The 12,030-nt window shown below is 39.8% G+C and overlaps 1 protein-coding gene across 1 annotated transcript in view; it reads left to right on the top strand.

The window, feature by feature from the left end:
• The window catches only part of ADARB2 (adenosine deaminase RNA specific B2 (inactive)), a 294,281-nt gene that overhangs the window by 232,460 nt on the left and 49,791 nt on the right, over positions 1-12,030 (top strand). Inside the window, exon 4 of the mRNA XM_057380543.1 lies at positions 5,730-5,844. Within this exon, the coding sequence (XP_057236526.1) occupies positions 5,730-5,844 (115 nt within the window). The remainder of the gene's footprint in view (positions 1-5,729; positions 5,845-12,030) is intronic.

Below are 12,030 nucleotides of genomic sequence, written 5' to 3'. Positions count from 1 at the left end.
TCATGCTGCCTCTCCATCCTCTAGATCCTTGTTCAGCCCTCTCCACTGTGCTGGGGGAGCCCCTGGCACTAAATTGATGCCAGAAGACTGATGATGGAGGGCAGCCCATGACCCTCAGCTATTTCTCTTCTCAAGGCTGCATCTTGAAGGTGATGTAGTACCTGGGAAGAGCCTGACTAATTCATTGACTCGAGGGTACAATCACTTATCAATGAATCTCCAACTAACTACAGCAAACTTATTTACAAGCTCGGAAAAAAATGTGTTGTGTAGTGATTTGCTGTACAGCCTGAGCAGGAGCAGCTCTCCCAGATTGATCTTCTCTGTGCTGTGTTTTCCTCCCCTCCCATTCAGCCAGTSAGAGTTCTCTGCAGGAAAACACACAAACTCTAGCTGTCAATGAGTGTGTGTTTCTCTCTCGGACAGTGAAAAGAGATAGGYGTGCATYTCCTTTTATCTGTGAAGAGAGTTGTGAACTTAATTCCACCTGATCCCCATTCATTGCGTTCAACATTTAGCCCCCAAATGTCAGCRAGATTCTGGAAATAAAGTACTTGGGAGACAGGAAAAACAGAGCCCTTAGTGATATCTGTATAGTAGAATATTTCTTCCATCCATATGCAAATCTAACCTTTTTGATATTTCAACCCTATAAACCCTAAGACAGGATTTCAATAGAAAATGTTTACTAAAGGCTTTCTCCTTTATAATCTATTGATTTTAATATCCTTACTATTCCTGTTGAATGTCAGTTTTACCCTGAAGACTCCCATTGCAAACTTGAACACATTTAATTATTTATACCATTTGAAATATTATTGCCGAGAAATCACTAAAAGTTTTTGGTTCTGTAATGGTGTGATCTAAAGTTTGATTTTCCTTTGTGAGTAACCCAAGTAATTTGATATAGTAATGAAGGACAGATGAATACTTCAGACAACAGAGTGCAGTTTTAATAGTAATGGTTTTTCATTTTTCCAGCCTCCTTGTATATGTAAAAATATATGCTTGCATTAAGTACTGCAAGATTTCTCAGTGAACAACTTAGCATTATGTTTTCTTTCTTTTGCCAGCTGCCTGAGCAAGAAACTTGCTTCCATYAGAGACATTGGTCATTTAGGCAATGTGCAAGGTTTGTGTGCCATCGAGGGCACATTTGCCCCTGGATGGGGTCCAGCAGTCTTCTTTGCCTTACTCGTATCACTCACTGTATTCACAAGACTGSCATTTGTCTCTGAGACAAAAATTTCTCACAAGAATATATGTGAGGACCTATGAAAAATAAGATTTTTATAGCAGGGAAATCAAAGCATAGGATTTTTTAAAAAAACTCAGCACCTTGAGGATGAGTTCTTCACCAAAGTCGTGTTTTTCACTCCCCACGCCCACCCAAAGCCAGAGTGATGGAGTTCACCCTGCCTAGGCAGGGTATGAGCATGATTGTTCTCCATCCTGTCGTTTGAGCCTTGTCTGGAGCATCTAAGAGTCAGGAATAATTTCCACTGGCTTCAGTGGTGGTCTGTACCAGACCCCAGTGTTCCAAGGGGATTAAACCCCTAAGCATAAGTCCCTCYTAGGTTCAGCACTCAAGCAGCATTTGAGCATTTATTCTCCCATGGATCTTGGAAAAAAACTTCAGAGTTCTGATTGTCCATATCTTGTCCGTTCATATTTCTCTGCCATGACCAGAGCAATTGCATCCACCTCTGTTAATTGCACTGAATTTCTCTTTCACTAGGCAAGTTTCCACTCTTATTTTTCCCTCATCTTCAGAAATTTTCCCTCTTTTCTTTTACCAACCTGATAGCTGTTCAGAAGCTGCCAAGATGTATTTGGCTCTTGTATTTACTCCAGATGGAGACTTATTTTCACTCATATCTGGCAGTAGGAGCTGTGGTATCACCAAACACMATTTTTCTCTGAGATTGTTTTGATAGAAGAACCGTTCCTTTTGCGTATGGTTTATAAGTTACTTCTGATGGCAAATAATATAGTTTAACCCAGAAAAAGTTCAACAAGATACACAATAGCCATAAATAGTTGGATTTTTCTGGTTTATATCCCCTCAGGAATAACCATCTGGATTTGTATCTTTTAGTAGTCTAGGATTATTGTTTACAAGTAAAACTAGAAAATATCTGGAATGAAATCTGTGGTTCTAAACTGAGCAGGGGTAAATGTACTGACTTTTATCCCCACCATATCTGTCCTGTGTGAAACAGATATGCCTGGAACCAGTTAAGATTTCATAGGAGCATTGAGAACCAGTCTAAAGGCTCTAAACAGGCRGAAATGTTGTCACAGATTTAATTTCACAGAACCAGGTCAAGCCAAATAGCTGCTGTGGTTTGTGCCAGAGGGAAGGCAGGGTGCTGCATGGATGGGTGCAGGTAAAGAGCCCAAGGCCACACCCAGCCCTGTCCCTGGGCTGGTTTCCAGGGCTCTGAAATTAATGCTGCCCTACAAGGATCAATCTTCAGGGTATCAAATCTCTTACGGGGCTGAGCCATACACCTCTTCTTTATTTTTCTCCATCTGAAAAAATAAACTACTCCTTTTCCTCCTTTCCATTGTACTTTGGAATATCCATTTGGAAATTTAGGGCAATATGATAGCCTGGAAATGACCTCTCAGGGTAGACACTCTTCCTGGTTGTTTTTCCAGCATCCTACATGAATTCATCTCTGTTACTCCTTTGCTTTCATTAGTTACCCTGGCATCCTTTTAGGCAATGGATTCAAGACAAAAAAATGTTSGCCTGACTTATTCTAGCTAAGAGGCTTCATATTTAATGGATTTGCTGTTCTTTAATGTCCCAGGTCACTCCTTGAGATCAGCAAATGCCGAATTTCTTATCGTCCTTAAATGTTATCTGAAGTCATGTCGTTATTTTGCCTTTAGTGAGTCTCTTTGCTCTCTGGCTTTGGAACCTACTGCCAAATGAAGTAAAGAAAGCTCTGACTATGGGGAATTTCTAAATCCAAAGTTAAAAGTTATTTGTTCTGTTTAGCATTTTTAAAATTATTCTTTTAGGAATTGTATATGCCTCTAAGCTAATTAACTCTTAATGAGCACAAAACGCCCTGGGATGCAGATTTGGAGGGTACACTAGAAATGCAGGCGTGGATTGGACTGCAATACCGCAGCAGATGAAATTTATGATTTGATTCTTTTTTTAAATGATGGTGCAGATATTTTTATTGAGATACTCTTTTTTTTTTCTCCCTGCCCCCTCCTCTGTCTTTCTAGTCTAAATAAAGCTGATCAGATTTTCAGTCCCCCATATGGGGCCCAGTTCTGCAAATACACTTTAGTTTTCCGTTATGGATGAAGTCACTCTTCAGCAGGGAAAACAAGTTGAGAAACAAACTTTCATATTATGAAAGACAGGCAGTGTTCCAGCGCTGAGCACTTAACCAAAGCATCAGGAAATCAGAACACCTGGCTGTGCCCTGCTCTGTGCTATTCCCCTGGACCAGTCCCTCACCCTTTTAGTGCCTCCACTCATTCATCTGTAAAGCGACTATAATTGCGTTTATATCGCAAGGGGGCCTTGATGCTTGACAAATGAGAATTGACCCAAAATTCATCCTTCAGAAGCGCTGTATGAGCTGTACCTCGCTCRCACGGTGATTGTGGACAATTAGATTAGAAGAGGTATAAACGCAGTGGAAGTGAAATTCCATTTAGGAACTGTCAAACTGTTCTTGATAATTTTTCTTAGTTTTCATCTAATTCTAGTGAGGAATTTTGCATGCAGAAAGGCTTTATATGCCTCTTTTCTTCTTTTGCAACAAGCCAGCATATTTTATTCCGTGCTATATTAAACTGTGTTTTGGACAAATGGTTTGTTCCCAGAACAGTACCTTAGAAAGCTAGGTTTAGCAAAACAAGGAAAAATTWTTGTGTCAAAGAAATCCTATTGTCTATGTATCTGAGCAAATTACAATCACTTACAAGGACTGTACACAAAAAAAAAAAATACTCCAGGTTTTATGAAAAGGGGCTTGCCTAATTGTTGTTATGTTTGATTTAATTAGATTTTTTTTATACTTGCCATAATAATGTTTTTAAATTAAGCTGAATTTCCCCAACAAACTGTAGAAACATATGGTGTACAGCCTGCAGAGGCACTTAATGGCAGTAGCATTACTGATATTTGTGAGTTAGAACCTGCTTTCCTCTGAAAAATAGCTGTGTGTTCTCTCAATTCAAAATACTGTTTTTCACCAGCATGTTTTCGTCACCTCTCAGTTTGTGGAGTAAAAGGATGAATGTGATCTTCTTAAATACATTTCCTTATTTCCACACAGCTGTGGACATTTCAGGGTGAGGGAAGTTGTGTGTCAGACTCAGCCTCTCCTCCATATGTGCCACACTATATGAAACCAGCTGAATTAAAGGGGCCAGTTTTACKGGGACTGCTCCCCATGTAGAATATTCCAACACCAGAAATAAAAATGGAATTGTTGTTTGGTTGAGCCACTTTTCCTAACAAAGTCAGGATCACTTGTGGCTACCCAGATTTCAGGGTGCTGGGAGGTCTCTATCAGCAYCCCACAATAAACTCCAGCTCCCAGGAACTGCTTCCAGAAGGATTTGTAGATATAGTTTGTTTCCCTACAAGAAATCATATGCTGGGAAAAAAAAAATCTTTTGGATGTTACTTTTTTATGTTCAGACTTGCAAAGCCCTTTAAGAACAACTCATGCTCACAAAGAGCATTCCACTGACTTATCTCTAATGTATGCTTGAGAGGCTCAGGGCAAAACAAAGTGCAGAGATTAAGTAAATGAAAAGATACCAAACATTGCAGCAGGGAATCATTCCAAGTCGTGGTGTTCTCAGGAGCACCAGAGCCCGTTTAGGCTCATGCTCATCCATGCACACTCTGCAGAATTCACTTTTTAGACCATTTTAACCTCCTCTGTTTTAGTAACCAGCTTCCCAAGGCTCTCCCTGGCGAGTGGACTCACTCATACCCGAGGGTTCAAACCCCACATTGTCCAGAGCCCAGTCCATGGGAAAATTTGATTTTCCAACAAAGGTGCCAAGCTCAGGAGAAGATGTGGCAGGCCAGACCCTCCCAGACTACTGCCCACCCATGCAAGCAACATCTTGGACAGGATGTGCAAGCAGAGGTTTCCCTTCCACCCAGTGGCTGTCAAGGCAGAAGCAGAATAGACTGTGGTGCTCCTCTGGTGCATTCCTGAGCTGATTGCTTTGCCTTAGTAGCTGTGAGTCATTAAAAACTCACTTTGAATGCAGAAATTGCTGTTTTTTCCAATAAATGAAGCCTCAACTCAGCTCTCACTCTTCAGTGGGTGAATGGAAATTGTCAGTGGGCTCAGAGAAATAAGCGGTTTTGTAGGATATACATCCACCTCTTTAGCTCACTACAGTAAAGTGCTTTAAGTTCCTGTGAACTGGTCTTAGACTTCCTGTGAACCAATGTCTTAGACTGAAAAAAGGTCAGCCTTGAAATCCTCTCCCTTYACCCCCAATCTTAGTCAATATGGGTGTCTTAGTTTTCATGCAATTAATTTGGCCATTTCTGAGGATTATGTAGGAAGTCAAAGGAGGAATATTCATGTCATCTTTACTCAGATAGGTGATGTTTAATTCTAAAGTGGACCACTCAGCAGCTGACATCAGGTGACTAATCTGTAGAAATGCCCAGATTCCTCAACCAAAGAAYTGAAAAAATTCTTTCTGACTGTCTCTTTCAGGATTTTGCTGACTCCGTATACCAAATGGTTGCACAGAAGTTCCAGGAACTTACAGACAATTTCACTTCCATGCATGCACGCCACAAAACTCTTGCAGGCATCGTGATGACCAAAGGTAAGATATCCTCTCATTTATTTTCCTCTGGCATTTTTCATGACTAAGTAATACATTATTTACTGGGTTCACAATACTGAAGGATGACTTTACTCCCACACAGAAAAATAAATAGTAATGCAGTGAAAAGAAGCATTAAATATTTACATCTCAAGTCCACACAAAAAAATATTGGCAACAGAGTTAAAGATTTATTCGTAAATATGTTGTTACGTTGCTTTGTTTACAGGACAAAATGCAGACCTCTCTGATTTTTCATTTCATTACAGATGGGGGACAGAGTTAGTTTATCAATAAAAGTAGTTTTATTTATTAATTCCTTTCTTAGGTCTGGAAACACCAGGTTCTTATTGTACAAGGCAATCACAAACTTTGTTTTAGACTTGCAACAGAAGCAAATGTCCTTTCCTGTCAAAAGAAACAAACCCAGAGTGTGGATAATTTTAGTTCTGCTCTTCTCTAGCCATGGGAAATACTTATGCTTACCAGCAGGGCCAAAATTTGTTATTCACTCCTGTTAGGACTTGRCTGATTGACACATACTATATGGGAATCTKTGGTGCTTTGATGAAACTGTAGCAKAGATGGTCTTCCTTTCTTTGCAAGCACACCTCAGTTGGGGCACCTCAGTATTTATGAGGATGTCAACAGTGGAGATGCTTCCATAAACTTCATTCTCRCTCTGACACAGGGAGCAGTGGGTCCAGTACAGAAATGAGAGGATAAGCTCAGAGGGGAAAGGCATGTATAATTCATCCAGGCTTGTCTTCCTCCTTCCTTTCAACAATTACATTAGCTGGATTCARTAGGGACAGCTGGGAATATTGCAAGGCAGCAAGATGGAGACAGGATTTTCTGATGGATCTTTTCCAACCACMGAGCCTAAATGCAGGTAAGATTTCTGTGCTGAGCATCTTCTTTTCTGATGTGAAAAGAATAAGTCATMGTATTCAGTATGAAGGAAAATAAAAAGGAAGTGTGATTGACTTTGGGATGTGAAAGATGTACACTAGACCAAACATACCAGCTGCCTTGTAATTGTCAAATTTCTTGACTCTGGCTCTCATCAAAACAAAGTGCTCTAGTTTATTTAGAGAAGCTCTTTCCAAGCAGAACCACAAGGAAGAATGTTTAAATATCCTTTTTATAAGAAACTAAGCTACAGGAACCAAGAATTGTTGCTTTAACTACATTTAGGGGGAGAGACTAGGGGAGGTTACACTTACTCAGTGTAAGAATTTATAGGAATTTCGTCCCATTCTATGTTGCCAAGGAACTAGCCCKGCATTCTTTAGCCCAGGTCTATACCAGCTTTATAAAGCATCATGGAGACACTGCAGCCTTATCAAAAAAAAAGCAGATTAAAGTCCCTCACCGTATGAGAAGAGCAGCCACTGGAAGGAGTCATAATTCCCAAAGTCATGGCTGCTGAGTACATGCAGTGCTAGGGGAAAGAAAGGGCACTTCCAGACTTTCTTAACCTTTCTGGGCAGTTGGAGCTGTCTGTGTCTCTTCTTTAGGGAAGGGTTCAAAGTGTCCTTGTGCCTTTTGTTTCTTTTAATGARTCCCATATCCTTAGTGGGACTGTAAAATTTGTATTTCATATTTCATCTTAGTCAGCAKTAAGACAAAGTATAATTTTGCTTATGTTCACAAACTATTTCCCTCAGGGCTTCTTTTTCAATTCTGAATTCTMTCTCGTGAATTTGTTCAATCTGTCAGCCATCCAATTTGTCAATATCTCACTGTTTTTTGTGGAACCCAGAAAAGCAGCTTGCAGATATAAGGTGATTCACAGAAGATGCAAAGCTAGGAACAGCCTTATCTTAGTACATTCTTCAGGAAGATTTGAGTTCTTTCCAACACAAGAATCTTCAACCAACCACGGCAAGATGAATCATCTGCCATTTGTGTCATTATTTTCTGTACTAAAGTTGTAGATTTGTGGTCTCTTCTTCACCATCACTCCCAGAAGTACCAAGGACCTCAGCACACTCTTTTGAAAGATGGCACAGGCGGGTTTTTCACATCAAGCACTCAAATGAGTACCAATTCCCTCTATTTTTAACAAAACAATTGGCAGAAGCTGTCTTAGGTCTCTGTAAACAATTAACTAATGATACCAACAAAAACAAAGCTGGAAATGTCTTGCTGCATTTGGTACCATAAGTGACAAAAACTGATTTGTTTTTACCTTCACTTCAATTTAATGTCATCCTGACTAGAAGCAGATTTATCTGTGCTTGTACAGTTTTCAGGCAAAGCTGTTAAAAAGCACAATGTGATTCTGTGATAACCGCTGTTAAGATAATGCAAGATCTCTACAGACAAAAAAGAATGTGCYAGATTGGTTTTCTTTTTCTGAACTCTGACATTTTTTTCTGTCATTTCAATTTCCCAGGGAAACCAAAGAGAGTTACATTTGGRCACTGTAATTGACTTACACTGTAGCACCCGGGGCAAATTCCAATGTATAAGAAAGAAAAAAAAAAAAATGTGGAAAATTATGTTATTGACTGACAGAGAATGTCCTGCAGTAATAAATTTCTAGTCAGTAAAAAAAGTAGTCCAAAGCATTTAGAAATGCTTTGCTCTGAATTGTGATGACAATTAAAATCCCCATGCATTTTTGTGAAAGTAAGTTTTCAAAACATTTGATTAGCAGCCATCAAAATAATCTTGAAAAAATCTGCCTRGGCAGGAGCAAATTACCAGACTAGATACCAGCTGATGTGATCTTATCTGATGTAATATAATAATTGAATATAATATCTAAAAAACTCACATAGCTGATCTTGAACTAMATGTTTCAAAAGATTGAAGAGTTTAAGTGAATTTCTTAATTRCTATAATGTATAATGTTATAAAATATTTGAAATCTGCCAGTGCTCTAACGTACGCTAATTCTGTTGAAACACACTCAGAGTAGATTGTTGTTTCAAAAACTGATTGACTCTAAGAAAAATTGGTTAACAAGTAACACATTGCATTCTTTCACATACAGTATTCTATAATGCAGAGAGTATCTTATAATAGAAACATAAGTATATTCGTTATTGTAGCATAATTTTGATATTAGAACCTAAGTTTTACTGCACACTGACTATCCACAGTAGATCTCCTGGTTTCTCAGAAGATATGATGAATTCACATATGATAAATTAAGAAYATCAGTGGAAAAGACATGGATAACAGCATGACACAGATCATGAGCTCAGAACATGTAGCAAGGAGCTAATTTCCCTCATTGTGTTTTGCATTTGTGGCTAAAACGTGGTTGATAACACCAATGTTTTGTCTGTTGCTGGACTGTGCTTGCAAAGTGTCACGACTTTRTCTCTCTCTCCTATCCCTATCCCCAGCCAGGAGGCTGAAGGTGAGCAAGAGGCTGAGGGGACATAGCCAGGACAGGTGTCCTCAGCTGACCAAGGGCATATTTCTTGCCACAGGACACTGTGCTCAGCAGTAAAAGTTTGGGGAAAGGAGAAGAGAGAGAGAATTGGGTTTATGGCGTTTATCTTGCCAAGAAACCATGAACTATCATTATCTCAATCCATTAGTCTTGCTTTCCTTCTGTTTCTTCCCAGTCCCACAGGAGAGTGGAATGAGCGAGAGGCTGTGTGGGTGTTTGGCTCTTGGCCAGGATCAACCAATATTTCATTTCTACAGTAGCTGTTTCTTGATGTTTCTTGTTGTCAGGGAAAGGTGACCCACCAGCTCCCCATCCTTCTGTCTCTCAGGTGCCATTTGCATGTCTTATTTTAACTCACTGTCCTGCTGTACCTTTCTATTGAAAAGCTTTCAGGGGGAAGTAGCTTTTAATATTGTTGTTGCTGCTGTTCCTGTTGTTGTTGCTTGAAAAAGTCAAGGCACGAGGCAASAAATGCAAGACCAGAGCTCTCTCAYGTAYCTCCAGACCCAATGCCCAGAGTCACAAATTAGTGGGGTGACAGGAGGAGCTGCTGTGTTCCCAAGGGTCACCAGGCAGGGCTGCCACCTTTACCAGAGCACAGGGCATTGRGGGGAGAGCATGGGCAGTGCTACCYGACCCCAAGAGCTGGGAGGTGGCAATCCCAGGGCAGGGCAGAGTGTGGTGGGATGTGTGAGCTGCACCCGAGTGCTGTGATCTGAAGGCTGGTGGCACTCACTCTGTTTATTTGCACCACRGAGAGAGTTTGGCCTTTGCTCTACCTGAAATCACCAGGCAAACTAAAGAATTCCTGTCACTCAGTACAGAGATGATYTATTATTGCTGAGGTCTTCTTTGCAAAAATAACCTCCCATAATCATTAGGGACAAAATGAAACTGCTATTTAAACACAATTTTCCCATTTGTGTTTGACAAATCTTAGCAGTTTAAATACTGATAGGAACTTTTTGTCATGCTTTCTGTTAAAAATGAAGCATTAAGAAAATTCAGTTCTTTTCACAGCAATGTAACATTCATAGAAAAAGGTTATGAGTTGATTTCTTACTTGAATTTCTTCTATTTTTTTTTTTAAGGCTGACAATCATTTTGATGTTAAAAGCAAATTAGGAGGTCTTCTCAGTTATCTTGTATGAAATAAAGATGAACTGGACAAAAGAGCCCTAAATAGCAATTTCATGCTGTGATAAAAGATGGAAATTATCATCTGTATCTCATGGAATGGATCTTAATCATTTCTAAGTGGAATAACAGAAAAAAAAGTAAAGTTGACAATATGTCTCTGTGGATCTTTACAGTCATATTAGGATTCACAAAGCCTAACATTTAAGTACAGTCAGAAATACCTGTGTCCAGTTGATTTTTAATCCTTAACATAAGCAGAAAAGCTGCAGAGAAGTAGAATGCAGTAGAATATTCAGGCTGTATGTGGAGTATCCATCTACTCCATCCCATGCTGCCCTTGAGTGACCAAACCAGTTGGAGAAAATGTGAATGATTTACAGATTCATGTCCACAGCAGATTCCTTCAAGAAGAAATGCACAGGATTTAGGCTCTCAGGTCACACCCACTTTCATAGTTAGGTGGATGCCAAAAGCCTGGTCCCAGTGAGATTCAGTGTTTCAATGAGAACTGAAACTTCTGAAATCAAAATTGGGTGCACAAACTGCTAGCAAAAAATTTCAAACTGTTGAAAATCTCAGAAGGTCTCTTCGCCTACTGCTGCCTGATGCTCTTAAGGATATGGCCCAAAGTCATTTGAGATTCTTRTAAACATTATCGACTCCTTACTTATGCCAAAGTTGACACATCACCAGTAGATGATAGTTTTTCTCAAAATATTACAAAATAGGTCGATAGATGTGTAGTTGGGAACCATGTATGTCACTCTTTCTCAGAAATCCATCTTCCTCTGCCTACAAACCCTAAACCAATAAACTTCAGATTGTCTRTAAATAATTTTGAACCCCATAAGACTATCCCTTTTCACAGATGTAACTCTGTTCCTGAATTTTGTTATGTGCACCCAAAATGAGCATAATCACATATTCCTGCTGCTCAAGAGTCTTAGGTTTCCAAATTCCAGCTCAAAGGACATTTGAGGTTTTGCAGTTAAAACTTTGGCTCCACCAGAGCAAAAAAATTCTATTAAAATGTGGATTTAGGTGCTGAGATTATTCCCCTACAAGAGCAACATGGAGTGTTCTTCATCTTTTCTCTTAAATCAGTGCTAAAGAACAGAAAGTAGTTGAAGATAGATCACTTAGAAACAGAAAGTATGAGATGGGACACAGTAGCTGCACAGATTAGGTAAAAAACAGGTTCAGGGACAACTCTCCATATGACCATATTATATATTTTGCATTAAAAATAGGGAGAAATGCATGCAGCAGCTGGGTGTAAGTACAGAACCAGAGCTTCACTTTTGGAAGTGAGCACCMCAACCAGAATGTACACATCCTCTCCTTGTTGTTATTGTCTAACCTAATTCCATCCTCTTGGATGGCTCAGAAAGAAGAGAAGAAAACACCCCTCTCATATCAGCAGTTTTAGACCCTTCCACAAGAAAATGACCCAAATGGGAAGGGAATTGAGTCCCTCATTGTTCAGCAGCTGACGGAGCTATAGGTGTCTCCACACATCTCGCTGCTGGTTTCTGGGCAGCTCCAGCCCCCACTGTGGCCACTAGTTACTCTGGTTCCTATATTTCTTCTCACACACTGAGCCTTTTACCCCCCTGACTCTTTACTGTCTCTGG

This window comes from Malurus melanocephalus, unplaced genomic scaffold (genome assembly GCF_030028575.1).
Source record: "Malurus melanocephalus ecotype Western Australia unplaced genomic scaffold, MMel_1.1 scaffold_458, whole genome shotgun sequence".
Taxonomy (NCBI): domain Eukaryota; kingdom Metazoa; phylum Chordata; class Aves; order Passeriformes; family Maluridae; genus Malurus; species Malurus melanocephalus.
The sequence above is the reverse complement of the archived record's forward strand: the minus strand, read 5'-3'. Positions and strand labels throughout refer to the sequence as shown.